Source organism: Lonchura striata, chromosome 19, assembly GCF_046129695.1.
Source record: "Lonchura striata isolate bLonStr1 chromosome 19, bLonStr1.mat, whole genome shotgun sequence".
Classification (NCBI taxonomy): Eukaryota; Metazoa; Chordata; class Aves; order Passeriformes; family Estrildidae; genus Lonchura; species Lonchura striata.
Genome location: NC_134621.1, coordinates 11,861,584 through 11,887,717, shown reverse-complemented (window position 1 = coordinate 11,887,717; position 26,134 = coordinate 11,861,584). Strand labels below are relative to the sequence as shown.

The following is a 26,134-nucleotide window of genomic DNA, read 5'->3' as shown; positions in this document are numbered from 1 at the left end:
TGTGGAAGTGTGTTCTTCTCGTTAATAATGAACAGAGAGGTGAGACCATCAGCAAAAGGCAGTGTAAAGAGGTGCATGATGCGCTGGTACAAACTTCCAGTACCTGAAGGGAGCCTACAAGAAAGACGGAGAGAGCAATTTTTACAAGAGTGTGTAGTGACAGGACAAGGGGGAACGGCTTCAAACTAAGAGTAGGTTTAGATTAAATATTAGGAATAAATTTTTGTCTGTGAGGGTGGTGAGGCCCTGGCACACGCTGCTGTGAAGAGAAGCTGTGACTGCCCCATCCCTGGAAGTCTTCAAGGCCAGGCTGCACAAGGCTTGAAGCAACCTCGCCTAGCAGAAGGTATTCCTGCCCATAGCAAGGGGCTGGAATTAGATCTTTCAAGGTCACTTCTGCCATAAACCATTCTGATTCCATGACATGGGGAGCATGGGGGTAATCAGCACTTGAGAAAGATGAATAATTTTACAGGTTTTTTTGGTATTTATAAGGTAGAGTTCATGGTGATTGCAGGAATTAACAGCTCTGCCAAACCATACAGCATTCTCTGGGAGAGTGCTCCCACTGTGCCACACGCACTCAGAAAGGTCCGGAGCCCGGCCTGGGCAGCAGCTGTAGCACCAGTCTCTCCATGGCGAGACTACTCCAGAACAACAGTCCCTCCTGCTGCCTCTAGCGCTGCTTTGATCTTCTCTGCTTCCTCCTTGGACGCGTTCGCCTTGATCTCCTGCGGAAGGGACTCCACCAGCTTCTTTGCCTGTGAGAGGGACAAAGTACAAGGCTTGTAAACAGGCTTTCACTAACTGGATTATTGGATTTAGAGCCATGATCCTGACCTCTGCTTAAGCCAACCATGGAAACTCACTGACAGCACAAACCCCGAGACTTACACTTGAACTATGGCACATCCTGCCAGAAGGCAGCTAAACCTGACCGCAAGCAATGACACATCTGCTGGGAAACCTTTTCCTTAAACTTCCACCTTGTGCTTGGTGTTCCTAGATGTGCACCCTGGCCTGCACAGGTGTGGGTGCAGGCAGAGCCCCTGCAGTGACCTGCTGAGGCAGCATCCGCCTGGTGTTGGGCTGGCTCTGCTCAGTGGCAATGTTTTGATTCACATACTTATGCCAGCAGGAGGGGGGGCCAGTGCAGGGTTTGGACACAGCTGCACTGGCTAAAACAGAGCTCTAGCACAGACTACTTGACAACACAGTATTTTGACATTTTAGGGACCTTAAAAGCAAAACTACTAGTACTAAGCAGCACTGCAATACTTAAGGCAAACAAAAAAACCTGTTTAACTAATTTAAAAAATTTACTGCAGTGCTGCTACAGAGAAGGAAGAGAGCCCAGGGGGACAAGGCCCTGCTGCTCTTACATGCAGCAGCTCTCTGCCACAGCACTGCGGGGGTTTAGTACCCACTGGACTGGCAGGAAGGTTTTGTCCTTTTGATTCCAGCTGGGTACAATGCCTATGTGTCTGTGGTGGAAGAAAAATGCTTTTTTTGCTGGGGTTGGAGGGCACAAATTTGTGAGCAGTGGATTGGTGGGGCAGGAATGCCTTTGCTCACCAGGACAGGATTTGGACAGGAGCCTGTTCAGGCTCACTGCGATGAGCACAAACAACACAACACAGGTCATTAATTTCTGAAGTCTGTTCAGGAAGGTGTGACTCCATTCTAAAGCAGCCTCGGCCAGGAGAAGGAGTTGTTACTGGTGTTCAGTGGGAAAAAGAGCAGAGCCCAAGCCAAGTGGGACGCATGTAGCAGCAGCAATGGGGCAGAGGCAGCATGCTCCCAGTCTAGCTAGAGCCCAGGGCTGGTGGTGACAGAGGGTAAGCATGTGCTGGGCAGCTCCCAGTGAGCTTCCTGACGTGCAGACAGCCTTGGTCCTGTGTGTGCTGATCACACACCTGTCTCATCACACAGTTGTTGCCACAGGACTGATTTTTGCTTCCCACCAGTGCCCAGTGTAATCACTGTATATGCTTCCCTCCAAACTATCAGCAGCCCTACAGGCAGATCCATCTGTAAACCTCATAAAAACCACCTTGACTGGATGGCAGTAAAATTTACAGTAAGAGGGCTTCAGCTCCACTTTGAACACAGTCTCTGCAGGTAGAACCTCCACAGCTGTTTGTGCTGTGTTTGTGCTTCACTTGACATGCTGGGCTTGGGTACATCACACTTGAATTTAGCTGCAATAATTGGCACTACAAACAGCTCATCCAGCAGGTACCACATGCAAAACCAAGCTCAGTTAGCATCAACAATCAGTTAATTGTCTGCTGTTTGTGTCCATTACAGGGTTTGGTATTTTCATGTTTGCTTGGGACCAATAATAGATGAACAACTTCCACAGGAATCACACTGACAGTCAGGAAATTATCCCCATGGGACAGCCAAACCTGTACCTGTGCCACTGACCTTCTCTGCTGGCTTTGCAACGCAGCAACAAGAATGGGTCAGAAAATTATCTGCAAATACTTCTGTTCTCCTGGGCTACAGCAGGAGCAAACACTGCAATGCTCAATGTTGCAACTGGAATACTGGAAAGTGCTACTACTGACCCCAAGATATGAAAGAATCACCCTGGAGATGTGCAGTGCATTACACGCTTCAGCAGTAGTAGCTTCATCACCCAACATGCTGAGGCCACATCCAAGGTCAAGGACCTGAGCTCAGACACTGCCCAGGGCTGGGGCCCATCTCCTCCAAGGAAAGAAGCAGCACCACCTATAAAATGAAGGGCCCTGAAAAGAGCTGGAAGCCTGGATTGCAAGATGTGTGAATTACAGAGGCTCATTTAACTGCAGAAATGCATGGCTTTGAGAAAGACAAGCCAAACCCAGCTGTAGCAAGGGATGCTGGCTACTCCTGAGCTCTGCAAGAAAGCTCAAGCATGGCAGCTCCCAGGTTGGGAGAAGTTGATATCTCTGGGTTCTTTGCTCTGAGCCTCCTCCTTCATCCCCCTGCTTCTGACAACGGAAAATGCCAGACGAAAGTGCAACCAAATCCTGTTCCCCACGTCTCTGCACAGAGATGCACACAGGCAGGCTGTGCTTCTGAACGCACAAATCCAGGCTTCCCTCTGAACAGAGACCTGAGGCTGCTGGACTTGGGGGTGAAACACCAGAGCCTGGGGCAGCACCTCCTCACCTGCACGAGGTTCACTCCAGGCACGAAGTTCTTCACCTCCTTGATCAGCTTCACCTTGTCAGAGGCCTTCAGCTCTGTCAGCCGGACGGTGAAATGAGTTTTCTCTTTCTTGAGCGGGACCACTTCCTCCTCCTCCTGGAAGCAGCCGGAGCACGGTGAAGCCCCGCGGCCGAGCCCGCCCCCGCGCGTGCAGTTCCCGGGGCCCCGCTCCCGCCCCTCCCGGAGCGCCCGGTACCTGCGGAGCCGCCTGGGCGGGCAGCAGGGAGGCGGCGGCTGCCGCGGGCATCACCGCCACGTCCGGGATCTTCAGCGTCTCCTGAGGGAAGAGCAGAGGCAGCAGGGGCCGGTCAGGCGGCGCACGCGGCCGGGCCGGGCCGAGCCGGGTCGGGCCCCGCACCCACCTTGAGCAGCGCGTTGAGATCGGCCACCTCCAGCAGCGTCAGCCCCGCGATGTCCCGCACCAGCTGCCGCACCTTGGGCGAGTACTCCTTGGTGGCCGTGTCCAGCGGCGCCCCGGCCAGCGCCTCCGAGCGCCGCGCGGGGCCGGTGCCGAGCGCGCGCAGCCCGGCGGGGGCCCCGCGGCGCGGCGGCGGCAGCAGCGGCAGCAGCGCCCGGCGGGCGGCGGGCAGCGCGGCGGGCAGCATGGCGGCCCGAGGACACCGAGGGCTCCGCTCCGCCCGCGCTCCCGGCGCGCCCCGCGCCGCCGCTCGGCAGCGACACAGGGCGCGCACAGCGATGCCCGACGGGAGATGTAGGCCACGTCGGGCCGGTGGGAAAGCAAAATCAACCCTAATACAGCCATTACTATTTATCATTTCTAAATAGGAGTAGGAAAAATTTCATGTCTGAAGGAACAGAAATTACTTCCTCTCTGGAATGTTTGGAAGGAGAATTCGTTCTATTTCTCCACTGTACAGCATAGTTAACGGCAAAATTGAAGTATAATGAATTCAAATTAAAAGAAACAAAAATAAAGTCTGAAAGCCTTGTCATTTTACCTTTTCGACTTTCACTAATTGCAGTAATACATTCTAATGCTCCATAAAGCTTAATAATTTAGGACTATACATCCACAGCACAGAAACATTCTAGACACTGTAGGGAGGAAATTTATGTGGCCAAACTGGCCAGTACCGACAGGTGAAGTATGACGGGATCTGCACCCCAGAGCTGCTGCCTCCGCTTGGCAACCCCAGATTTGCCCCATTTGCTGGCAGGATGTCCCGGTGGGCACTGCCCCGCCCAGCACAGGAGGCAGCAGTTCGTTCCAACACTTTATTGTCACCGATAGCGCTCGGTCTCCGCCGAGAGGGACGGGGACAGGGACAGGCCCGGGCCAGCGAAGGGCCCCCGGCCCATGAGGGCACTGCAGGGAGCGGGGCACAGCAGGGATGGGGCAAAGCTGGGGACCGAGCAGGGCTGGAGCGCTGCGCCCTTGGGGCCTGTGCTACAAGCCCCGGGGTAACGACAGGAGCTGCAGCTCCCGCCTGGCCCCAGGGCTGCCAGCTGCCGAGGGTGGGTGGGTGGGTGAGCCGGGGGGATGCTGCCCCAGGATGCAGGGCATGCGGGGCTGCACCCCTGCCCCTTGGTCCCCAAAGCTGGCAGTAGGAATGGCCCCACCACCCCTGGGACATGGGGCCGGGGGACAGGACGAGTAGCCGAAGTACAGAGTGATTTTGGATGAAGAGTAGTGTTACGCTGGATCCCTGCGCCCTGTGGGCGCAATCAGTCAAACGAGATGAGCTGGGCCTCTCCGCTGCCTGGGGGCTGCTGCCCAGGGGCAGGTGCTGGTGGGGGCTGCTGCTGGGGGGGGCCCCCAGCTGGGGCCACCTGGAGCGGAGGAAACAGCCTTGTTAATGTATGGCTTTGTTAGAGTATGTGCTCCACTGGGTCCTGAATCCCTGGGCTGGTGGCACTCACCTGTTGGTAGAGGGGCTGCTGCCCGGGCAGGTAAGACTGCTGGGCTGGCAGGCTGCTCAGAGTTGTGTCCTGGCCTGGCAGGGCAGACATAAGACCCTATGGGAACGAGGGGGTGGGTGTCAGAGGGGCTGCAGTATGTGCAGCACCCACAGGGCAGTGGTGGGTGACCTCCCCCAGGACGGCTCCATGGGCTGAAGCCCACCCATGCCCCAGCAGGGAGTGCTCACCTGCATGCTGTACGGCTGGTAGCCCATGGAGACAGACTGGCTGCCCATGTAGCCCATGGTGCCCGACTGGGGTGCCTGTGAGATGGCTGGGATGCTCTGTGACTGTGAGACTGCAGTCTGTGGGGAGAGGCTGGTGAGAGGTGGCACAGACAGCAATGACTCACTTCTCCAGACAAGGCCCTTGAGCCCAGAACTGGATCTGACTCCAGCCCACTTCCACAGCAAGAGCAGCATATCTGGAGATCTGGAACCAACCAGCCCGTCCTCCTTCCTGCTCAGAGATCTCGTTGCTGAGTTTGGGTACATTGCCCAGCCCCACAGAACCCCCCAGCCCTTGTCCCAGTTGGCTACAGGCTGCAATGCCTCACTTGCCTGATAGCCCTGTGTCGGTGTGGGCTGGTAGGATGAATATGCAGGGGTGGTGGTGGGCACCGCCGGCCCCTGCTGAGGCCCCTGCCCACTGCTGGCGCCCGGCTGGTACATGTAGGCATTCACCATGCTGGGATCTGAGTGTAGAGAGCAGAGGTTGGAGCAACCACCCTGGGCTCACCCCTCCCCGCAGCGGCTGAGCTGCCCAACGTACCAGTGCTGGGCATGGCAGCGTAGGGCCCAGCTCCCCCTTGTGCAGCCTGGTTCATGTACACGCTGTGCATGGGAGAACCCTCCACAGAGCCAGCTGGGCTGAAGGTGCCAGGGAAGCTGGTGGGCCCAGAGGGCTGGTAAATCACCCCACTGGCTGCAGGCATAGCCTGGAGCTGGTGAGAGATGGAAAAACAGCTTAAAGCCACAATCCCTGGAACCTGGCAGGGGGAGCCTACCCCAGCAGCTGTACCTGAGCATAAGGCAGTGAGAAAGCTGGCATCTGGGCTCTCATCTGGATGGTCTGCTTCTGCTGCTCTAGGCGCAGCTGCCTCTCCTTCTCCTGCTCCTGCAGTCGCTGGATGGCCAGCTGACGCTGCATCTCCAGATACTCCTGTGGGAACAGGGCTGTGGTGGCTGGGAGCCACAATACCACACAACCCCTCCTACTAGGGCAGCCATCTCTGCCAGCCCTGGGCTGGGCCACAGAGCAGGCAAACCTGGAATACCCCTGACATGCTTCCCTGCCTCACCTGCTTCTTCTGCCTCATGATCTCTAGCTTCTGTGCCAGCTGGATCTGGCGCTGCCGCTCTGCCTCCTCCGCTGCACGCCGCAGCTTCTCCTGGTGCTCCTCCCGCAGAGCGTTCAGAGCCCCACGCGCATCCCGGATCTGGGCCAGTTTGTCCTGCAGGCCTTCATAGTACACTGGGGAGGGAAGGGACAGCCTCAGAAACATGGGGACAGAGCACTTGGACTGCCCCTGCACCCTGAACTGCACACCAGCTTCTCTCCAGTGACACTGAGTCACAGGAATGCTGAACCCTGACAGTGTGGAAGCCCTGGCTGCCGCCCACCCACACCCAGGGCCAGCAGCTCCCCCAGCTCCCACGCACGCCTGCGTTCATCCAGCTGGTTGAGCAGCTCCAGCAGCTGCGGGTGCATGTTGTTGATGGACTGGAAGAGGGACAACACGGCAGAGTCGTTGGTGATGCTGCGGCCTCGCATGTGGTTGCTCTTCATGCGGTTGACGAATGTGGTGACCGCGTTCTGCAGTGCCTTCAGGAACTGCTCGTGGTTCTCCTCAGACTCACCATTTTGGTACTGCTGCTGGAAGGAAGGATGGGGCAGCCAGTCAGCTGTGACCTCCCAGTGCCAAGAGTCAGCAGCCAGCCTGCAGAGCCCAATAGTCAGGTGCTTCTTGTCCCTCGGTGGATGCCAGACCCAGGCCTGGGCCTCCTCTTACCTCAACCACCCCAAGAGGGGCAGGGTGGGCTTCCCCAGGCTGCACAGCTGGCTCTGTCAGGGACAGAGGTGCTGACGGTGTGGGGCTCTTGCGAACCTCCTCCTGTTTCTTCTCCCAGTAGTTGCGGTTCAGATACCGGGCCAGCTGCCAGGAAGAAAAGGAAAATGAGCACCACTTCCTCACAGGAACAAGCCTGTGCTGCAGACTAGTAGGGTCAGGATCCTTTACCTCTGGGTCAATGTCCTCGGCCAAGGGAGCAGAGGAATTCTGGAAAGAGACAAATGGAGAAATGTAGTTCAGCAAAACCAGAGATCTCCAGGTCCCACACAGGTGTTCAGCTTGGACCTGGCCACATATGACCAACAGTGCTGAACCTCAAAGGAGACACAAGCTGGGAGGCAGTGGAGGCACCTATGTCCTGGCTGAGAACACATCTTTTTGCTCAAAACACAGTGAACGAGCAAGGGGTTGAACAGGGCAAATATTTTCCCTCAGTATGGGCATTAAATTGGACACAATCAGGGCAGACTCGGGCTCAGGAAGTTGCCTGTGTCCAGCCACTTTATGTGCAGGAGCTGCCACGGACATACCACAGGTGGGGAGTAGAGCGTGCTGACTGGGGGAGCTGACGACGTGACAGGAGTGGGTTCAGCCTTAGGGTACATGGAGTAGGTTGCTTTCTGCCTCTGTAAAAGAGAAAATTGCCAACTCAGAGGCTTCTCCAAACCAACCACAACACAGCCTGTGCCTGGCTCTGCTTTCACCCTCTCATTCCACAAGCTTCGAGCCTTGCTCACACCAGGACATGTCCAGAGATCTGTTATGGACCAGCACAGCTGGGCCGAAGAGCAACAACCCCTCCTGGACCCCAGCAGTGAACAAACCATTCTCTCCTTCTCCTCAGCCTCTGACTGAGATAAGGCAATAGCCAGCTGGAGCTCCTCTTCCTCTTGCAGAGCTGTCTCATCACGCTTTGGAGGCAGCTGGAAGTGGAAAGACAAGGAGGTGGTCAGTATGGGATCAACCTGTTTGGTCAGGATCGCCAGATCACCTATGGGGCAGCTGCTCACCTGGGACTGCTGAGAGAGAGGGCTGGTCAGGTACTCAGGGGGCAGTTCGGAGGTGGCAGCAGCTTTACCCTCAGTTTTCCTGTAGCGACAAGTGATAGTGTGGACTGAATGCTCCCTTCTCTGTACCATGTTCCAGCAGCAAACCCCACACCCAGGAAGGAAGAGAGCCCAGCCCAGCCCAGCCTGCACAGCCTGGGAAGCCCCTGTTGTGGTCTGCAGGGAGCTAGTTCCACACCTTCCCTGCTTCCCCCCTCAATGTCCCTGCTGTTGCAGGCAAAGAAACCCACCACAAAGGGTACTGACTTGTTGAGATGCTCATAGCAGGGCTCACAGACCCTCACTTCCTTCTCAATCCCAAACTTGGGGATGGTGGAATACTTGGAGGAGCATTTTCCACAGAAGATCTGCCCACAGGCCCGGCAGTGGTGCTGTGAAGGACAGGCAACATGAGTGTGGTGGCAAGACATTCCTTCTCCTTTAGCCAACATCACTCAGACACTCATTTCCCTGCCAGCAGGAAGGAAACATGGTCTGTCCCCAGCACACTTCCACACACCAAGTCCCAAGGGCTGTGCAGAGCAGGAAACCCAGGAGCAGCACCCACCTTCCGCGTCACAACACCGAACTGCACTCGGCACCTGTGACACTCCTCTGCATCCACCCAGTCTGGAGCCTGTAGGGGTCAAGGGAAATGGAGTAAGGAGGGAGAAGTGCATTGGCAGTGGCCCTTTCAGGAGCTCTGATGGCTAAGAGGGCTCTCATGTCTCATGGGGGAAACTGGGGGCATCTGCAGCTCAACAGGAAATGTTAATCCCCAGTTATCCCCTCTCATGTTCCTTAGAGACTGTGATGTTTTCCCAGTCAGCACAAGATTCACTAGGAAACTGCACAGCAATCACTTCAGCAATGCCCTGCTGCCACATCCAGCCTGCCAAGCTGCTGCAAGGCCAGTGAGCAGGAGGAATGATGGGTCTGACTCTCTGTCCTGGTCCGTTCTTCCAGCAAGGTCTCCAATCCACACAAAATGGAGGAATATGAGACCTACAGGTTTGGCAGAAGGGGATGGGAAAGTAGGTCTGTCCCACAGCGCCAGCTGCTCCCCCACCACAGAGCTCACCCTCTCTGCAGCGAACATGGCGTCGCTCTCCTTGAACTCCGGGAAGACGTGCCCTGCAGGAGAAACGGACCCCAGTTGTGAGAGGAATCCTCTGGCACAGGGAGGCCATGTGCCTGCAAGCTCATGCTACAGGTGCCAGCTCAGCACTACCTCTTGTTTTGACCAGCACCTCCCTCTGACACACCAGAAGCAGGCTCCCCTCAGCCATGGTCTAAGGACAATCCCCAATTGTTTCCCTTACACATCCACAAGGGACATCACAGGCCTCTGGACAAGGCTTATTATTTCTCAGTACTTTGAACTGAGGGCCATATAAAGCCCACTGAATGGTCAGGCAGGGCTGTGAGTTTCAGCCTTCAAGGGACAGAGCTTGGCAACAGCAGCTCAGGATGCTGGACTGACCCTCCAAGCTTGTGCCACTGCCTGCAGGGTTTCTGGTACACAGAAGGAAGCAGAGGCAGCAGCGTGTCCCTGCCCTTGACAGAAGTCCCTTCCTGGCACAGAAGGGAAAATGTCACACCAACACTGTGTCAGCAAGTGGGACCATGGACCCATCTGGGAGCAGGAACAAAAGCCTGTGAAAAAAGAACTGCCCCACAGCAAATCCGTCCCAGAGGACACAATTACTTGCTTCCAGTCTCCCCAAGAACAGTTTCATCTCGGGCTTTTCAGGTCTCCCTGCCAGCCCTGAAGCACTGGCTGGGCTGCAGGACTAGAGCAAGGCTGCCCTGGTCCTGGGACCACTGAACCATCCCAAGTCTGCAGCAGGATTTAGTCACCCTGAAGTGTTCATTGGGTATTGGGAGCCAAGGAAGAGCTCAGTGCTGCAAGTCCAGATTTTGCTCACAACAGGCACAGAACTGCCAAGTTCCTGCAGAGCAGAGCTGCTTCACCAGGTGTCCCCTCACCTGTGGCCATAGTCCTCACCTTCAACCTTCATTATCTGATAGGTGTCCTGCACCACCTTGTACTTTGGCTCGTTGCGGAAGGCATGAGCCCAGGCCTGGATGAGGTATAGGATCTTACTGCGGACACTTGTTTCCACTTGCCTCTGCACAGGAAGGGAGGAGAAAAAAGCATCTGAGACAATGTCCCTGAAACCCAAAGGATGCTGTGAACCCCCTAAAGAGAAGCCAGAAATACCACTCAGGAAAGAGAGACTAAAGTACTCAGGAGAGGTAAGAGCTGTCAGAAACCTGTAGCAAGGACAATGCACAGCACAAACAGACCCCTTCAGCTGCCCCACTGCCCCCTCCAGCACAAACAACAAAATGTCCTTTAAGCAGCACAGACTGACTGAACAGAGCTGTGGCCTTGATGCTTAGAGCAGGTGCCTAGCAGATGTGTCCACCCCCTCACCAGAGCCACCATCCCGCACTCAGAACTCGGTGGGAGCCCCAGCTGCCCAGAGAGCACAGCCCACCTTGCCTGCCCCCTGACAGTGCTGGGGGGTGCCTGGAGGGTGCCAGCACTTCCCCTCCAGGAGTACTCCAAGTGACCTCAGGATTTGACAAAATAAAGACAGCTGGGATAGCTGCCCTTTGGAGGCAGGGGCAACTGCAACACACTTCAGGGACCTGGAGAAAAGTTGGCAAGCCTGTTCTGACCTCAGCCAGCCTCAGAGCTGCCGTGTCATCAGCTGCCCAAGTGATCACATCCACATGACTGGCTGTTCCAGAAATTCCCAGGGAGCACAGCAGCACTGTCAAGCTCTGATTTTAGCTAAGACCTTGGCCCACACAGCATCACTTAGTGACAATTCCTGGAGCTCCAACTTCTAGAACATTTGGCAAAATCCTGCACTCCATACATGTCATAGCCCTGAACCTCATTAGAACTTGGACTGTTCTACCAGCATCAGGTGTTCACAAGCAGCAAAGTTTCAAGTGTGGGAGGAGAATAGGACAGTTGTGAAACTTCTGAGGCAGGCAAGGACTGAGAGAACCACAAAATCCCTGGATCTGATTCAATCTCCTCAGCCCTTGGAGTGGCTGTGCTACCACACCTGGCTGTCATGCTATGGCAGTGTCCCTGCCTCAGGAGAAGATCCTGCAGGGAGATTGAGTCAGCGCTAACAGGAAGGTGACAGGAGAGACACCCTGTTCGGTGTGTGAGGTGACAGGACTCACACAGCTTGTCCTCCTAGGATCTGGGTCACCTGTTTGTTTATTTCTGGTGGAAGACAGAAGCTGTGAGGAAGGAACAGTATGATGCTAGTAAGCTCTTGTCTGGGCATTGCTGTTCTGAGTTGGGAGCTGGAGACAGGAGTTCTCATTTCCACTTCACTAATGGAACTTCCCAGTCCAAGAACACATGAAGCTCCAGCAGGCATCAGACTGGCGACAGCTTGTAACAACAACCTGTCAGTGCCAGCAGCCATAGTCACATCCTGCAGAGCTCCTGAACAACTCGACACACCAATGACACAGCCATGACACAGAGGCAGCTCCAGCTGGTTTTTCCTTTGCTTTATCTGCTTATGTGTCTCACACTGTTCCATGAGAGGGAATTCACCCAGGTCCTTGGTACAGGTGCCAGGCCATCATCTGTTTTCCTCTGCTGTCCCAGCCCGAATGTTGCATCCAGGAGCATTTACCATGGAATGGCCTAGGCCTCCACAGCACATTCCTGCCATTTCACAGTGCAGACAAACCTCCGCTCCCACCACATTCTCCTCATCCCAGAAGCCCTCCGGCCCTCCTTCACTGCCTACACTCACCCTTTCACACTACACGATAGTTTGCTCTTTTCTGAAGTGCATTTTTCATTTCTCTTCTGCTCCTTACCCAAAGAGGATACAATGGAGGACACATACATTTCTTCCTGCTGCTGCTGTTTCCATAGGAAAAAAAAAAGACAGTAAAATAAATCTATTTACCTTGAGTATTTCCTTCAGCTCCTCCATGGTCTGTTTATTGGCTACCTCGTCATGGACTGTTTGGCCACAGTTTTTAACCACCGACTCCATGACCTGCAAGGGTCAAGACAACATCAGCTCACAGCTTCCAGCCTCCCCTCCAACTTGTGGGGGTCCCAGCACACATTACAGGCTGAACATGGGGCAGTACTTAAGCAGTGAGGTGTGCTGGGGTCATGCCAACCCACTCCCTGCACCAGGAGCCAGCTGTCCTTCACCTCCGTGAGGGGCTGTGGGCCTTCTGCTCTGTGGAAGCCAACCCCAGGGAAAGTAGCCCAAGTCTCAGCTTTGCCTGCTCGATAGCCAAGATGGAACTAAAGCGTGAAGGCCCTGGCCTGACCACTACACAACCTCTGTGCCAGAGTCAGGAAGAGGCTGTTTGCACGCTGGGCTGCAGGAAGCTGTGCAGCCTGAAGGCAGGTAGTGAGAAGCCCCTGCTGTGCTCCCAGCCAGGTGTCCTTACCTCCAGCGCGTACAGGGCCACATGGGGATTCTTGTCATTCACCTTCTTCTTGATGGCGTTGACGGCATATTTTGCTCTGGGTAGGGAAGAGGGGATATGCTCTCAGGGGATCAAGAATCTGAGGGGAGATCCCACCTGCTTCTGACAATCCACCCTGACAGAGAAGGTACGGCTAGCTCAGGGGTATATGATTCACTGAGGGAAACTGGGAAGGAATAAGCACACTCAGGCTTGAGTTTCCCTAACGTTTTCAGGTCAGGGGTGATCTGCAGCTCCCAGGGTCTGCGAAGCATGCCAGCACGTCTGGGTGTGCTGTACAGCCCCTCTGATGCTCATATAGAAGGGCATAACGAGACGTGTGTAACCACGGGCTGGCAGGTCCGAGACTCTCCGAGGGTCTCCTTCCTTGCGCAGACAGGAGAGCTGTGCCCACGGCACGTCCAAAAGCCCAGGAGCACTTACTGGGTGTCTCCCTGACGGATCATGTCGCAGATCTGCAGGATGGATTCCCAGTCTGTCTCCAGCAGGAGCTGGCTCGTGGCCTTGTCTGCAATGAACAAACCCGCGGGGCCGCCGTGAGCCGCGCTGCCGCCCGCGGCTCCGCTCCGCCACCGGCGCTCCCGGGAGCGCTCCGGGCGTGGCGCCGCCCGAGGCTCGGGGATCAAGCCCCTATCGCACCCGGAAAGCACCAACCCTCCCGCTTCAGACTCCCCCGGGCGCTCGGTGACCTCGGCACGGGGCTGCGGCACCGCAGCCCGACCCGGCCCAGCCAGCGCCGTGCTCGGGGCCCGCCTGCTCCCAGGGCCAAGCGCTGCGGACGCCGACCCGCTTCCCGTCCCGCCCGCCGAGGGAGCCGCGCCGCTACCGAGCAGCCGCTCGAAGGTGCCGCCGCCGCGCCCCATGGTGTCCGCCCGCCGCCGGCCCGGCCCGCTCGCTCCCGCCCGGGCTGCCCCCCGCCCCGCCGCGGCCCTTCCGTTTCCGGCTTCCGCCGGGGCAGGGCCGTTTCCGCGGGCGGCTCCGCGATGGCGGCGGGCCGCTCCCCGCCCACCTTCCTGCTGCTGGGGGCGGCGGGCGGCGGGAAGAGCCTCCTGCTGCGGCGGCTGCGCCATATCCGTGGGGCACGGGGCACCGGGGAGGGACGGGGCGGGCGGGCCGGCCGGGGGCACCGTTCCCGAGCCGCCGTGTCCTTAACGCGAGGCACAGCTGAGCGCCGAGGAGCCCGCGGAGCTGGGCGAGCCCCCGGCCACGCTGCCCACGGTAGGTGCGGCCCGGCGGGGCCGAGCGGCGGCGGGGCGGCCGCGGGGCACGGCCGCAGCCCGCGGTCCCGGTGCCTGTCCCGTAGGTGGGCACCAACCTGACGGACCTGCGGCTGCCGCGGAGGGTGACCGTGCGGGAGCTGGGCGGCTGCATGGGCCCCATCTGGCCCAGCTACTACAGCGAGTGCAGCGCTCTCCTGGTGAGCGGCACTGGGAACCCGTCCCGGGGCCGCGGTCCCGAGGGATGGACGCGGGGAGAGGGGCTTTCGGGGCGGCGGTCTGGCTCCTCGGTTTCGCCCCGTGGTGGGATTTCCCTCCTCCGTGCCCTGCTCTGGACTAGCCCGGCCCGAGGTTGTTCTCGGCACACCCGCACCCTGCTTTCTCTTCTTCCCTCCAGTTCGTCGTGGATGCCTCCAACCCCACCCAGGTCTCCTCGTCCTGCGTCCAGCTGCTCTCAGTCCTCTCAGCAGCGCCACTCGCCTCTGTGCCTGTCCTGGTGCTCTTCAACAAGATGTGAGGAGGAGGTCACCCAAAGGGTGGGGGTGCCAAGGGGCAGTGGCTGTTCTTTGCTGCACTTCTCAGGCTGGAGACCCCTGAGCTGGGGCTGGGCTGGGCAGGGCAGCCATCGTGCTTGGCTGATGCAGCTCCCCTCTCCCCATTGCAGTGACCTGCCCTGCTACATGTCACTGGTGGAGATGAAGTCACTGTTCCGCATGCAGGACATCGTGTCCTGTGCTACGCAGCCCATCACGATGCTGGAGACCAGCGCCCGCGATGGCACCGGCCTGGCTGATGTCCTGCAGTGGCTTCGGACCGCCCTCAAAGACCCCTGCTGACCCCAGCCCTGCCAGGTGCCTCTGGCAGCCCAGGACAATCCTGTCACAGAAGGAGGTGGCAAAGGAGCAGGTGCCCTGCCTGGGACTGGGAGCAGAGCCGAGGACTGTGCCTTGGGCTGTTGGACTGGATCCCTGTGGGACATCACAGTAAAACTCCCACCAAACTGTTCAGGCTGGTGGCTGCCTTGTGCTCGGAGGGAGAACCTGGGCTTTTAGGAAAGGGACAAGCAGAAGCCACCAAGGCCAGATTGTGCTGGCAGCTCCAGGCACAGGAGGGGTTCCTGCAGTGGGGTTGGAGGCTGCAGCAGCACCTGAGCTGAGCTAAGCATGGCAGAGGTGGGTAAGGCCCCCTGGGTTTAAGACTGAGTGCATGGGGGGCTCCTGCCAGCAGTTCTGGCTGTGTGAGCCTCATGCCAGCCCAGTGGGGTGACCCTGGGGAGGCACTGGGTGACCTGGGTGTAGCTAGGGCAAGACCAGTGACTGGGATGCTTCAGTAGAGATGTCTCACAAGCTACAGCAAATGCCAGCCCATGGCTGCTCTCCAGCACTCACCTGGCCTCAGGCAATTTCAGAATGGGTCAAGCTGGAAATGACCACAGTGGGTCATCTGGTCCAATCTCTCTGGTCAAGTAGGGACATGGCACAGGATTGCATCCAGACAGTTCTGGACTATCTCCAGTGAGAAGGATGCACCTTCTCTGGGCAATCTGTGCCAGTGTGCTGTCACTGGCACAGGAAGTTCATTCTGATAGAGTATCACAGAATATTGGAGGGGACCCATCAAGATCATATTTAGGTGGAACTTCCTGCGAATCAGTTTCTGCTTGTTGCTTTTGTCCCATTGCTGGGCACCATGGAGTAGAGCCTAGTCCATCTCCTGACACCTCCCTGCTGACAGAGGATGAGGTCCCCTGTCAGTTGTCTCTCCTCAAGGCTGAACAGGCCCAGTGCTTAGAGCCTATTCTCATTAAAGGGGTGCTTCAGTCCTTTCATTGTCTCTGTAGCCTCTGCTGAACCTGCTCCAGGAGTTCCATGTCCCTCTTGTCCTGAGGAGCCCAGAACTGGACATGGCACTCCAGCTGCAGCCTCAGCAGGGCTGAGCAGAGGGGCAGGATCACCTCTCTTGATGTGCAAGCAATGCTTTTCCTAATGCACCCCAGGAAGAGTTGGGGCTGTACAGAGAACCTGCTCTGTGCCCACACCACTAAGCAGTGTCTATCCGTGCCGATAACTTGCCCTGTGCCCACACTGGTGGCCCAGCCCAGTTGGGCAGGCAGCTGCCTCAGCTGGCAGCCCCGGTGCCAAGTCATAGGGGACTGGGGCTGCCCGTGCCTGGCACATGGCACAGCACACGCTGCCCTGGGCCTGTCAGTGCTGTGGCACTGGGACAGGTGCCATCCCAGGGCCTGCAGATGCCAAGAGTATGACACGGAGGGGAGTGGCTCTTGCTGCTGGGGGCTGCAGCTATTGCACTGTGATGGTGAGTGGCAAGTGGGGTGGCAGTGGCCTTTAACTCCAGCAGTGTAGGCTGAACTGGGCTCTGCCTCAGGCAGCCCCCATGGGAAAGCAGGCCCTGCCAAGGAGCCCAGGCACATCCTGACACTGCTGCTGAGTCACCACCACGAAGAGCACTGACACACCAACCCCACCTGCCTGCTTCCTACCCAGCCGGTCCAGACACCAGCCAGAGCACTCCTGCACAGCAGCACTTTAATAGCCTAGGTCAGCCTGAGCCCACAGAGTCCCTGCCCAACCCAGCACTCAGCAGCACAGTGATTCTTCCAAGTCTGTCCCATCAGCCAGGGCAGTGGGTGCAGGGCTGCTGGGGGTGGCCCAGTGACCTTGTTTGTGGGACTGCAATCAGCTAGGTGCTCTCCTGGTGAGCCAGGTGCTGAGCTGGAGCTCGGTCCATGCCTGGCAGCTCCTGGCTCCATGCCTGCTGCCCCTAGGCAGCATGAAGGTGGCTGCGGAGCAAACTCCATGGTCCCCAAAGGATTCTGAAAAGAGCCCAGGGCACACTGGCAGGAGGGAGAGCTGAAGGGCTGTTCTCTGCAACAAGTGAGCCCTGACGGAGCAGGTTTGTCCTGGTGAGGCAGTCCTGCATGGAGCTGTGTCCTGGGGTGTGACAGCAGGCCTGGTCCTGTACTCTCTGCATCCCAGCAGCTCCAGGCAGCAGAGCACCTGCATCCCTGTGATGCAGCATTCCCAGTGACATGTCCCAATGGGTCCTTGGCTATGCCAAGAGGAAGATCTTCCCCAGCACTCCATGGTTCCTCAGCTTCCAGCGCTGTGTTGTGATGGACAGATGCAGTCCCAGGTGCAAGCAGAGTCCGTTCCATCCCATTCCTCCCTATGGAGCTTGACACTAATAGGAGAGAGTCTGTAAGATCCTTAGTCCTTGTCCCAGACCTGCCTCCATCCTCTTCCCCATCCCCGGGCCTCAGAAACACCAAGGATTGTGTATCCCTTGGGACAGGCAGAGGAGCATCTGTGCACATGGCTGAGCTCTGGGTGCCTTGGCAGTCCCTCCCCACTGCTCTTCATGCTGGCCTCACCTGGCACTCAGGAGCGCCTGTGTCTTTGCTCGTAAACGGAGTGAAGCTTCTGAATAAGAAATACCTTATCTTCCCCTTCCTGCAACGTCAGAGACAGCGCAGTGAGCAGCACTGGGGTGGCTGAGTGGCTGCGCTGCTGGGGCCAGAGCCCAAATTGGCAGTCCTGCGGCTGGAGCAGGCTGTGAAGCAGTGGGGATGGGCAGGGGAAGTGCTCACATTGGCAATCTGCTCCTGGAGCAGGCAGATGACCCTCTGGCGGCCTCTTACCACCTGGATGTTGAAGTAGATCACAGCTCTGCAACGACAACAGGGTGGGATGGTGGTAGCCAGGTAGGAAGCTGAGGGACACTGTGCTCCTGGCACTGGGATGGGGCACAGAACTCTGGGGTGACACCTTGGCTCCCAGACCCACTGAGGGCTGTGACAGCAGGACCTTCAAAGTGAGGGCCCGGGATTCAGCTTTGGGCTCAGGTCCATACTCACATCAGCGCCACAGACATGAAGAACAGGAGGCTTGTGTTCTCCAACAGGTGCTGGTAGACCCAGGCAAACCAGGTGATGTTGGGGTTGGACTTCTCCAGCACTAGCACCCACCTCTTCCCTGACTTGTAGATGGTTTCCAGCCCGCGGAAGGGACCACAGGTTTCTGATGGCTGAACCCTGAGCAAACAGACCAACAGGGTGTTTAGAGCAATGGGCAGCCCAGCAACTACTGGCCCCAGATCAGGGCACTGCCTGTCTGTCCAGCCCTCCAGGGACCCAGCCTCACTGTCCCCAGCATCCCCAGGACTGGACAAGGGAGTCCTCATCCCTGCCTCCTACAGCAGGAACAGCTGGAGGAAGTGAGCATGGGCCAGCAGCAGGGAGGCACCTCCCTTGCCTGGGGCAGCACCTCACAGCCTGCAGCTGGGGGATGCCAGGGACAAGGGCCATGGTCTCCCCAGCCTCTCCTCCAGGCAGCCGGGGGTCCTGCACCCTGAGCCACAGCCTCGTAGGTACTCACGACCAGATGGTGTAGGAGAGGAAGGCAGCTGCACCCAGAAAGGAGGGGAAGCACAGCAGAGTGATGAACACGGTGCTCATGCGTGCTGCTTGCCAGGGCTTGCTGGGGGACTGGCAGTTCTGCATCAGGCTGGTCTGATAGACAGCAGTGTCCCATGGACTGCCAGTTCCGGGAGAGCATTCCCTGCTGTCCCCTCCGTCCCACCCACTGGGAGCCAAGTGAACTCAGGGACACGCTGTCCCCAGAAAGCCCCCTCAGTCCATAAGGACAAGGCTGAGGCTGCTCCATGCGGTGCCACTGATGCAGCAGAGGCTGACAGTGACAGGGCACAGTGTCACCACAGTTCACCCCATGAGGAGTTGCAGGAGGTGGGGGAATCACACCTTTTTGATATAGAACAACAGCAGCAGCTTCAGCATCTGCACAGCTGGCAGGAGTGGAGCGAAGAGAATGCCCAGCCTGGGAGCAGGGGAAAGACAAGCTTGCCTGGGTCTGAGCCCCAGGGGACACAGTGGTGGGCACAGCTACAGCACCCACAGGGCTCCTCGGGACTACAAGGCATTTGCCAGCAGAGGAAGGAGCCCCACCAGGCAGAAACATCTCACCAGGTCAGGGTCTGCCCATAGATCAGCTCCAGCACATTTCGGGCAATATCAAACTCTGGCCTCTGCTTTGTCTTCAGCCTCTTCTCCAGAATTAGCCTGGGTGGAAGTGAACTCTGCTCCCACACTGCCTGGGGGGACTTCACACCCCACCTTCTCCCTCTGATGGCAGCAGAGGCTGGGTGCACCAGAGAGCTGAGACCATGCAGGGATGCCACACTGGTGGGGGGACGTCCTGGGGTACGTTACCTCCAGATCAGCTCCCCGAAGAGCGTATCCAGCAAGGCGAATATGAAATCCATCATCATGAAGCGATACAGGTCCTGCCCCACACACGTCTCCCAGCACTGGGGGACAATCAAGTGTGGCATAGAATCACAGAATGGTTTGGGCTGGGAGGAACCCTAAAGCTCATCTCTTTCCCCACCATGGGCAGACACACCGTTCCAATTAGAGCAGGTTGCTCTGAGTCCTTTCCAACCTGGCCTTTAACAGTTCCTGGGATGGAGCACCTACAGCTTCTCTGGGAACCTATGTCAGAGCCTCACCACCCTCACAGGGAAGAAATTCTCCTGATATCTAATAAGGAAGATGCCACCAGCTCATTGCACAGCCCCATGCTGACCTCCTCTGTCGAGCAGATAACGCTCCGGCTGAGCCAGTGGTAGCACAGCAGGATGAGGATCACCATCTTCAGGATGAGGTTCCTGGGGAGCAGGAGCAGTGACAGAAGTCCCTGAGCCTGGGGAATGAAGGGCTGAGCCCCACAGATGGGGTGCTTGGCCCCAAAGCCTCCTTGCCTGCCACAGGTGCAGGTGCAGAACACTCCCTCCACCACAGCCCCAGCCAGCCCACCTGGTGATTGCCACGTAGACCTGTGTCACTGGGGAGTCCTGCTTCTCCCACATCGCCAGCAAGTTGTACAGGTGCGGCATCAAGACATTGAGGAGGGACACCACAAGGGGCAGGACCAGCAGAATGGCTTCCTGCTGCAATCTGCCACTGCCCCGTGCTTGTTGTCCCTGCTGAACCTGGTGAGCAGGTACTGGCTGAGTTCACAGCTGTTGGCAGCCAGGCGTGGTGTCCTTGGGGAGAGCAGCAAATGCCCAGCCAGGAGCACAGCTGCAGTGGGGCTGTCCCTGCCTCTCTCCCCAGTATCCCAGCCCTGTCCCTCCAACCCCAGGACAGAGGATCCCAGGGTGAGAGGCGGCACTCACCATGTGCATGTGCTCTGAGAAGTAGTGCACAGCCAGCACGCAGCCCAACACCGAGCCCAGAGCCAGCACCCAGGCCAGCAGCATTATGACGCAGTGCCCCAGGCACTGGCAGCGGCTCTGGGAATGGGAGCGGGAGCGCTGCTCCCCCAGCAGCTCCTGCAAGAGAGCAGCAGCAGAGCTGCCAAATCCGCTTTGGGTCTGGAGCAAGGTTTTGTCCCACTGCAGCACAGCAGGACCCAGAGGGGCGATGGACAAAGCACTAGCAAGGTTGGGGTCTGAGGGTTTTGCATTGCCCAGCTGCTCCACCTTCAACTGGGTGCAGATGTTCTCGCACTGCAGCTTCACCGAGCGCCTCTGGATCACCTTGAAGTCCCAGGCACAAAAGACTTTGATGGCCAAGTCCCCTGTGGAGCTTCCCACGCTCTCCCGAAAAGAGCGTGACACACTGCAGCGAGGTGAAGGGCATCAGGGATTGGGACTGGCTGAAGGGGAAGGCTGACAGTGCCACAGGTGCCGCTGACCCACCTGTACACCAGCAGGATGCAGGTGACAAGGAAGGAGACCCCAACACTGAACAGGTAGGCCAGTGGCAAATTGTATGGGAGCAAGGGGGCTGTGAAGGGGCATACACTGCCCTGAGGACTGGAGGTGCAGGGGTCATTTAGGGTGACATTGCTGTAGTAGCCGTAGAACAGCAGCGAGTGCGTGAAGTAGCCCTGCAGGAAAGCACACGATGACTCCATGGTGACCTCGGCAGTGTTCACAGCTTCCCGCTTAGCCTGGCACCTCTGTGCCAGCCTTAGGGACACAGAGCCTTGGGCAGGGGCAGCACCACCTTGTGCACCCACAGCACTGGTGGTCCTGTGGCCCACGCTGTGCAAGGGCAAGAGTTGGGGTATTATTACAGTGGGAAAGTGGGGCTGCCCTCAGGCTTGGTGCAGCCCCTGATCTGGGGGTGCCTGGACCATGCTTACCGCTCCTGTGAGGAGCTCGAGGCCAGTGAAGGGCTGGGGGCTGACTGATGCAGTGGGGTACACGGCCTGCAGGACCACCACAAAGGCCAGGAGGATGAGGAATGAAAAGAAGTTCAACATAAGGAGTGTCTTCAGGAAGAGGAAGTAGGACAGGACACTGGAGCCAAAGCGGCCACCAATCTGCTTCAGGGCATAGTGCCCGGGCTGCGCAGTGCGGAGCAGGGAGAGGAGCCTGTACCAGAGACCTCGGCAGCCCTGGGGAGAGGAAAATGGGGAGAGCACTGGGGCCGGAGCCTGCACTGGATCCCTCCCAACCTCTGTGCAGACCTGTGCTCCTGACTTACGAGGTTGACGCAGACCTTGGACCAACCACAGGGTGAGAAGGGGGACCAGTGATGGGCATGCTGCCTCACTGGGCCCCTCCGCCCGCTCAGCTGCCGCCTGCCCAGAAGAGAGGGGTGTTAGAACGTACCACAGCTCCTGGGACAACTCTGGCTGCGGCAGCCCTACCCAGCTGGTGCCGATGGAAGGGGTCTCACCGGAGGATGCTCTTCTCTGCCAGGCTGAGGGGCATGGTGAGCAGCATGTGGCTGCATTGGCTGGGTGAGAGGCTCAGCAGCTCCTTCACCAGCAGGCGCCGCTTCTCTGGGGCACAAGGGGCTCAGTGGGACACGGTCCGCCAAGTTACAGCCTGCCTGTCCCTAACCCAGTGTAGGGACAGTGGCCAGCACTGCCTTCTCACAGTCTGGGGGACCCTCACCTTCCAGTGTGGCCCTGGTGGGGTCAGTCTCCAGGTCATACTGGCGCAGGCTGGGCCGTGCCATGCGGCAGAGCTGCTGCAGCGGTGGGCGGCTGCACTGGCGCCGCAGCCGTGCCGTGCGGTTGCAGTACTGGGAGATGATGGCCCCGAGGTTGCGTCCTGTGGATCAGAGCAGAGCAGGGGTTGGGCAGCTGCAGGAAAGCAGGGCAGGCAGAGCTCCAAGGGGCTCTGGGAGCTGGGGAAGGGTGGGAAAGTGGGCGGCACCTACCAATGGTGCGGCTGGGCATGCTGGCCAAGATCTGCAGGGATGCAGAGGAGTAGCTGGGGTGCTCCTCACCTTGCCCGGGCTCTGGCCAGGCCATGGCACAGGCATCTGGAATTGCCAAGTGGGATGGGGACTCTGGGAGGGGGAAGGCAGGATGCAGAGAGGCCATGGTTCATCCCTGTGTCCCCACTGCTCTGCTCTAGCATGGAGGCTAAGTGTGTGCCCTTCCCATAGTACCCCTTTCTCAAGAAATGCTTTCTGTGTCACCAAGATCCAACTTGCCCTGGACTGCCCTGCTCTGCACTGGCCAAGGCATCAGCAGGCTCCTATGAATGCTTTGGCCACAGCATTTTGACACAGCTGGCCCAAGCAGAGGGATGGCCCTAGGCACACACACTGTCCCCAGCCTGCCCTGGCTGAGGCTGCAGTGCTTTACCTCTGCCTCTCTCCTGCAACTCCAGCTCCAGACCTGCCTCGATCAAACTGCTCTGCTCCAGAATGAGCTGGTGGAATGAGGTGTGCAGGGCTCTCTCGTTGTCCGGACTGGGCTCCTGGCTGAAGGAACATAGGGACATGGTGGCACAGACACCTAGTGCCTGCAGGGGAGAGGTCGTAGCCCATCGTACCTGGGATGGAGGTCTCAGGGCAAGGCAGGGCAGCGGGGGAGGTCACACTCACCCATCGCTCTCGGAGCCCTCGGGGACGTGGAGGGTGATGGAGGGCGGCTGGGACATCCTGCGAGGCCGAGCGGGTTACACGGGCCCTGCCGTGGTGAGCAGACGAGCGCCACTGGTCCCAGCCCCCACCAGCCCCCGCTTACCGCGGCTCCCCCGGTTTCCGCGGCTCCCAAGCGCTGCGGGACGGAGCCGGAGCCGCGGCGTGCGAGGCCGGGGTCAGCCGGGAGCGCGGAGTCCGCGGGGCTAAACTGGGACTAACCCGGGCTAAGCCCAGCCCGGCGTCAGGAAGGGAGAGAGGGCGGATGGGGCGGTACCACAGCCGAGCGGATTCCGCCCGCCGTCCCGGGACCCTTCGGGCCGGGCACGAAGCCCGCGAGCACCAGTCCCGGAGCTCGGCTCGGGAAGGGCCCTAAGAGGACACATCGGAGCAAAGACCCCCTCGCCCCTCGCCGTGTTCTCCGTCCCTCCTTCCTCCCCTGCTCTCCCTCCTCCACCCCGGGGCGGGCTAAGGCTGCTCGGGGCAGGGGGCCGTCCCGGGGCTCCCCATCAGGCGCCGCTCGCCCCGAGCCGGGAACTGACGGAAGGCTCGCCGGCGCTCCCGCCGCCGGCTGTCCGGACCGAGGCTCGCGTGGGTGCGGATCTGCGGGAAGGGCGGGGGCTGCCGAGCCCTGTCCGTCCCGTCCCTCTTGCCGCCTCCCGGTACCGGGTGGAGGCGGCGGGAGCTCCCCAGAAGCCCCCTTTTCCCCTCGGCTGCGCTCACCGGTGTCCGTCGGCGGCCGAGGCGTGGGGCCGGCGCTCCCGTCCTCCGTTACACCGGGGCGGAAGGAGGGACGGAGCGGGATGCGGCGCGGGTGCGGCGCGGCGCTCTATGCCCGGGCGGGGGAGCCCCTGTCCCGCCGGGCCCAGCCCGCCCGCCCCGCCCCGGCGCCCCGGTCCGCAAGGGCCGGCCCTCCCAGGGCGGTGCCGCGCAGGAGCGGCGGCGGAACGCCATGGAGGGCGGCGGAGGCGCTTACGGGGCGGCCAAGGCCGGCGGTGCCTTCAGCCTGGTCCGCTTCGTGCAGCAGCCGCAGGTGCTGGCGCGGATCGTCAGCGCGGTGAGTCGGGACGGGACGGGACGGGACGGGACGGGACGGGACGGGACGGGACGGGACGGGAGAGCCCCGCCGGGACGGCGTCTCCCCGCCGCAGGCCGGTGCCCCTCGCCCGCCAGGACAGGCAGCCCCCAAAGGGCCCCCCCCGGCCTCGGTGCCGCCCACCGGACATCGGCTCCGCCCCGCAGGTCTTCGCCCTGATCGTGTTCGCCTGCCTGGTCGGGGATGGCTATATGAGCCTGCCCGAGGACCCCCAGCTCTACTGCATCTTCAACCACAACGAGGACGCTTGTCGCTACGGCATCGGCATCGGCGTCCTCGCCTTCCTCGCCTGCATCTTCTTCTTCATGGTGGACGTCTATTTCCCCCAGATCAGCAACACTACCGACCGCAAGTACCTGGTCCTGGCCGACCTCGGCTTCTCAGGTACCGGGGGCGCGGGCTGTGCCTCCTGTGGCTGCCACAATGGCCGCCTTGTCCCGTGACGTGGCCGCCGGTGCCTGGCGAAGGGAGTCAGTCGCTCCCGCCTGGCGCGCTGCCCGCGGGCCACGCGCTGCAGCTGCCGCTGAGTGCCCCGAGGAGTGGCTGCCCCTGGGCGGGTGCCTGCGCCAGCCTGCACGGTGGCACAGGGTCTGCGCCCGGGACTGCCCAGGAGCAGCAGGACCAGCCCTGGCCCCTCATGCCACTTCCCTCCGCAGGTCTCTGGACCTTCCTGTGGTTCATCGGCTTCTGTTTCTTGACCAACCAGTGGTCCTGGACACGGGCCGAGGATGTGTACATTGGAGCAGACTCTGCCCGCGCTGCCATCACCTTCAGCTTCTTCTCCATCTTCTCCTGGGTGAGTGAACCACTCTGCCCCACTTGGGGGGACTGCAAAGGGGCCCCCTGCGCTTCACAGCCTGGAACGGCCTTGATGCTGCTCCTCCTTCTCTCTGCAGGGACTCCTGCTCACCTTCGCTTACAAGAGGTACAAAATGGGAGTGGAGGACTTTGCTCAAAGCTATGCTGACCCCAGCCCGGGGGTTCCGACTCCCTACTCCAGCTATCCCAACATTAGCCATGAGAGCTACCAGCAGCCACCCTTCACGCACACAGCAGAGGCCCCGGAGGGCTATCAACCACCACCAGTGTACTGAGTCCTGGCTGGAACCCGTGGGACAGCTGTACCAGTGCAATTCCTTTCGTGGGGTGGGAGGGAGGGATCTGTGACTTGGAGGGGACAGTGGGGCAGGAGGGTGATGGCTGCTTTTTTTGAAGGTGACTGGGCCTTTTCTTGGGGTGCAGGAGGGACTTCTGTCTGGTCCCAGAGCTGAGATCCTCACTGGAGGGTCCAGAGCCCAGTGTGTGATTTGGTGGGTGATTTAGCACATGATGATTTGCAGCTGCTGGGTGAACACTGCAGCTGCATGAGGTTGGGTGCATGGGCAACCCTGGCATGTGCAAGATTCTGCTTTTGCTGTGGTGCCTTGGTGGTGGGCTGTAGTTCACACCCCTGATCCTGGCCATGCTCTGCCCCTGTGACTTGCCCTGGCCCATCCTGTCTCCAGTGCCTTTCAGCCCTGCTGGCTGCATTCCCCCAAATGCTGTCTTTCGCTCTCATTGCCATAGCATAGCCAGGACCAGCTCCTGCCTGTGCTGGCTTCCCGTGCCTTCCCACATCAGCTGCTTCTGGGCGAACTATTGCCAAAGCCCCGTTTTCTCTAATGTCGTGCTGTGCCTTCCTCCAGCCTGCACTAGAACTGCTGGTGCTTGGACGATGCGGTTTGGGGTCTGTGGGAGCAACAAGCACTGAGATCCCTCAGCAGGGCCATGGCTGAGGACAGTCCTGGAGCACTTTCTTTCCCTCGTGTGCCTGCCCGAGTGCTGCCTGTGTTGCTGCAAGGCTGAGCTCCTGCACTCCTACACACAGGCTCTTGCCTGCCAGCCACACCAGGAGCCTGCGGGCCGTTGTCTCGGGTTGTATTTGCTGCTGTGCTGTGATAAAGCTGTTCCCAGCAGCTGTGTGGGCCATCACTGCTGGGGCCAGCCTTCAAGTAGTTGTCACTGTAGGGTTGGAATAAACTTTTTCACCAAGCCACCATGTGAGCCACCATATGCCTTTTGTCTCAGGGGAAGCAGAAAAGGATCCTTCCTTCTGCCCCTTCAGGGCTTGGAGCTTCAGGTGGGGCAGTGCAGCCCCTGCCAACTGCTGTTCTGCAA

At 59.2% G+C, this 26,134-nt stretch overlaps 5 protein-coding genes across 7 annotated transcripts; 2 read left to right on the top strand and 3 right to left on the bottom strand.

The window, feature by feature from the left end:
• Positions 1 to 57: 57 nt before the first annotated feature.
• MRPL12 (mitochondrial ribosomal protein L12) lies at positions 58 to 3,806 on the bottom strand. Its single transcript, XM_021534163.2, has 4 exons — positions 3,564 to 3,806; positions 3,398 to 3,478; positions 3,163 to 3,297; positions 58 to 761 (listed from the first exon to the last, which is right to left on the bottom strand). Exons 1-4 carry the CDS (start codon positions 3,804 to 3,806, stop codon positions 645 to 647), a joined length of 576 nt encoding a protein of 191 aa, XP_021389838.1. The 3' UTR covers positions 58 to 644.
• A 617-nt stretch (positions 3,807 to 4,423) lies between these two features.
• Positions 4,424 to 13,654, bottom strand: HGS (hepatocyte growth factor-regulated tyrosine kinase substrate). Of its 3 annotated transcripts, none has more exons than XM_021534097.3 (21): positions 13,565 to 13,654; positions 13,162 to 13,246; positions 12,700 to 12,775; positions 12,198 to 12,290; positions 10,247 to 10,370; positions 9,320 to 9,372; positions 8,807 to 8,875; positions 8,506 to 8,630; positions 8,203 to 8,281; positions 8,017 to 8,115; positions 7,723 to 7,818; positions 7,361 to 7,399; positions 7,133 to 7,276; positions 6,783 to 6,996; positions 6,422 to 6,594; positions 6,142 to 6,282; positions 5,893 to 6,064; positions 5,682 to 5,815; positions 5,310 to 5,426; positions 5,083 to 5,178; positions 4,424 to 4,992 (listed from the first exon to the last, which is right to left on the bottom strand). In XM_021534097.3, exons 1-21 carry the CDS (start codon positions 13,599 to 13,601, stop codon positions 4,888 to 4,890), a joined length of 2,271 nt encoding a protein of 756 aa, XP_021389772.1. In that variant the 5' UTR covers positions 13,602 to 13,654; the 3' UTR covers positions 4,424 to 4,887. The 3 variants fall into 3 exon arrangements, with proteins under 3 accessions (XP_021389772.1, XP_021389773.1, XP_031362215.1); XM_021534098.3 differs by having other exon boundaries at positions 6,783 to 6,993; XM_031506355.2 differs by having other exon boundaries at positions 6,783 to 6,993; positions 8,017 to 8,281.
• A 65-nt stretch (positions 13,655 to 13,719) lies between these two features.
• On the top strand, positions 13,720 to 14,960 carry ARL16 (ARF like GTPase 16). Its single transcript, XM_077787428.1, has 5 exons — positions 13,720 to 13,807; positions 13,902 to 13,956; positions 14,042 to 14,155; positions 14,353 to 14,468; positions 14,620 to 14,960. Exons 1-5 carry the CDS (start codon positions 13,722 to 13,724, stop codon positions 14,789 to 14,791), a joined length of 543 nt encoding a protein of 180 aa, XP_077643554.1. The 5' UTR covers positions 13,720 to 13,721; the 3' UTR covers positions 14,792 to 14,960.
• Positions 14,961 to 16,484: 1,524 nt separating this feature from the next.
• TMC6 (transmembrane channel like 6) lies at positions 16,485 to 23,711 on the bottom strand. The gene is made up of 21 exons (XM_031506365.2): positions 23,605 to 23,711; positions 22,846 to 22,902; positions 22,604 to 22,722; positions 22,171 to 22,302; positions 21,903 to 22,061; positions 21,682 to 21,787; positions 21,487 to 21,583; positions 21,143 to 21,397; positions 20,694 to 20,884; positions 20,475 to 20,613; positions 20,169 to 20,324; positions 19,807 to 19,982; positions 19,577 to 19,658; positions 19,201 to 19,298; positions 18,955 to 19,050; positions 18,733 to 18,808; positions 18,350 to 18,483; positions 17,830 to 18,006; positions 17,563 to 17,641; positions 17,347 to 17,425; positions 16,485 to 17,156 (listed from the first exon to the last, which is right to left on the bottom strand). Exons 2-20 carry the CDS (start codon positions 22,899 to 22,901, stop codon positions 17,354 to 17,356), a joined length of 2,400 nt encoding a protein of 799 aa, XP_031362225.2. The 5' UTR covers position 22,902; positions 23,605 to 23,711; the 3' UTR covers positions 16,485 to 17,156; positions 17,347 to 17,353.
• Positions 23,712 to 23,787: 76 nt separating this feature from the next.
• Positions 23,788 to 26,012, top strand: SYNGR2 (synaptogyrin 2). The gene is made up of 4 exons (XM_021534157.2): positions 23,788 to 23,938; positions 24,124 to 24,361; positions 24,634 to 24,773; positions 24,874 to 26,012. The coding sequence occupies exons 1-4, from the start codon at positions 23,834 to 23,836 to the stop codon at positions 25,069 to 25,071; spliced, it is 681 nt and encodes a 226-aa protein (XP_021389832.1). The 5' UTR covers positions 23,788 to 23,833; the 3' UTR covers positions 25,072 to 26,012.
• The last annotated feature ends 122 nt before the right edge of the window (positions 26,013 to 26,134 follow it).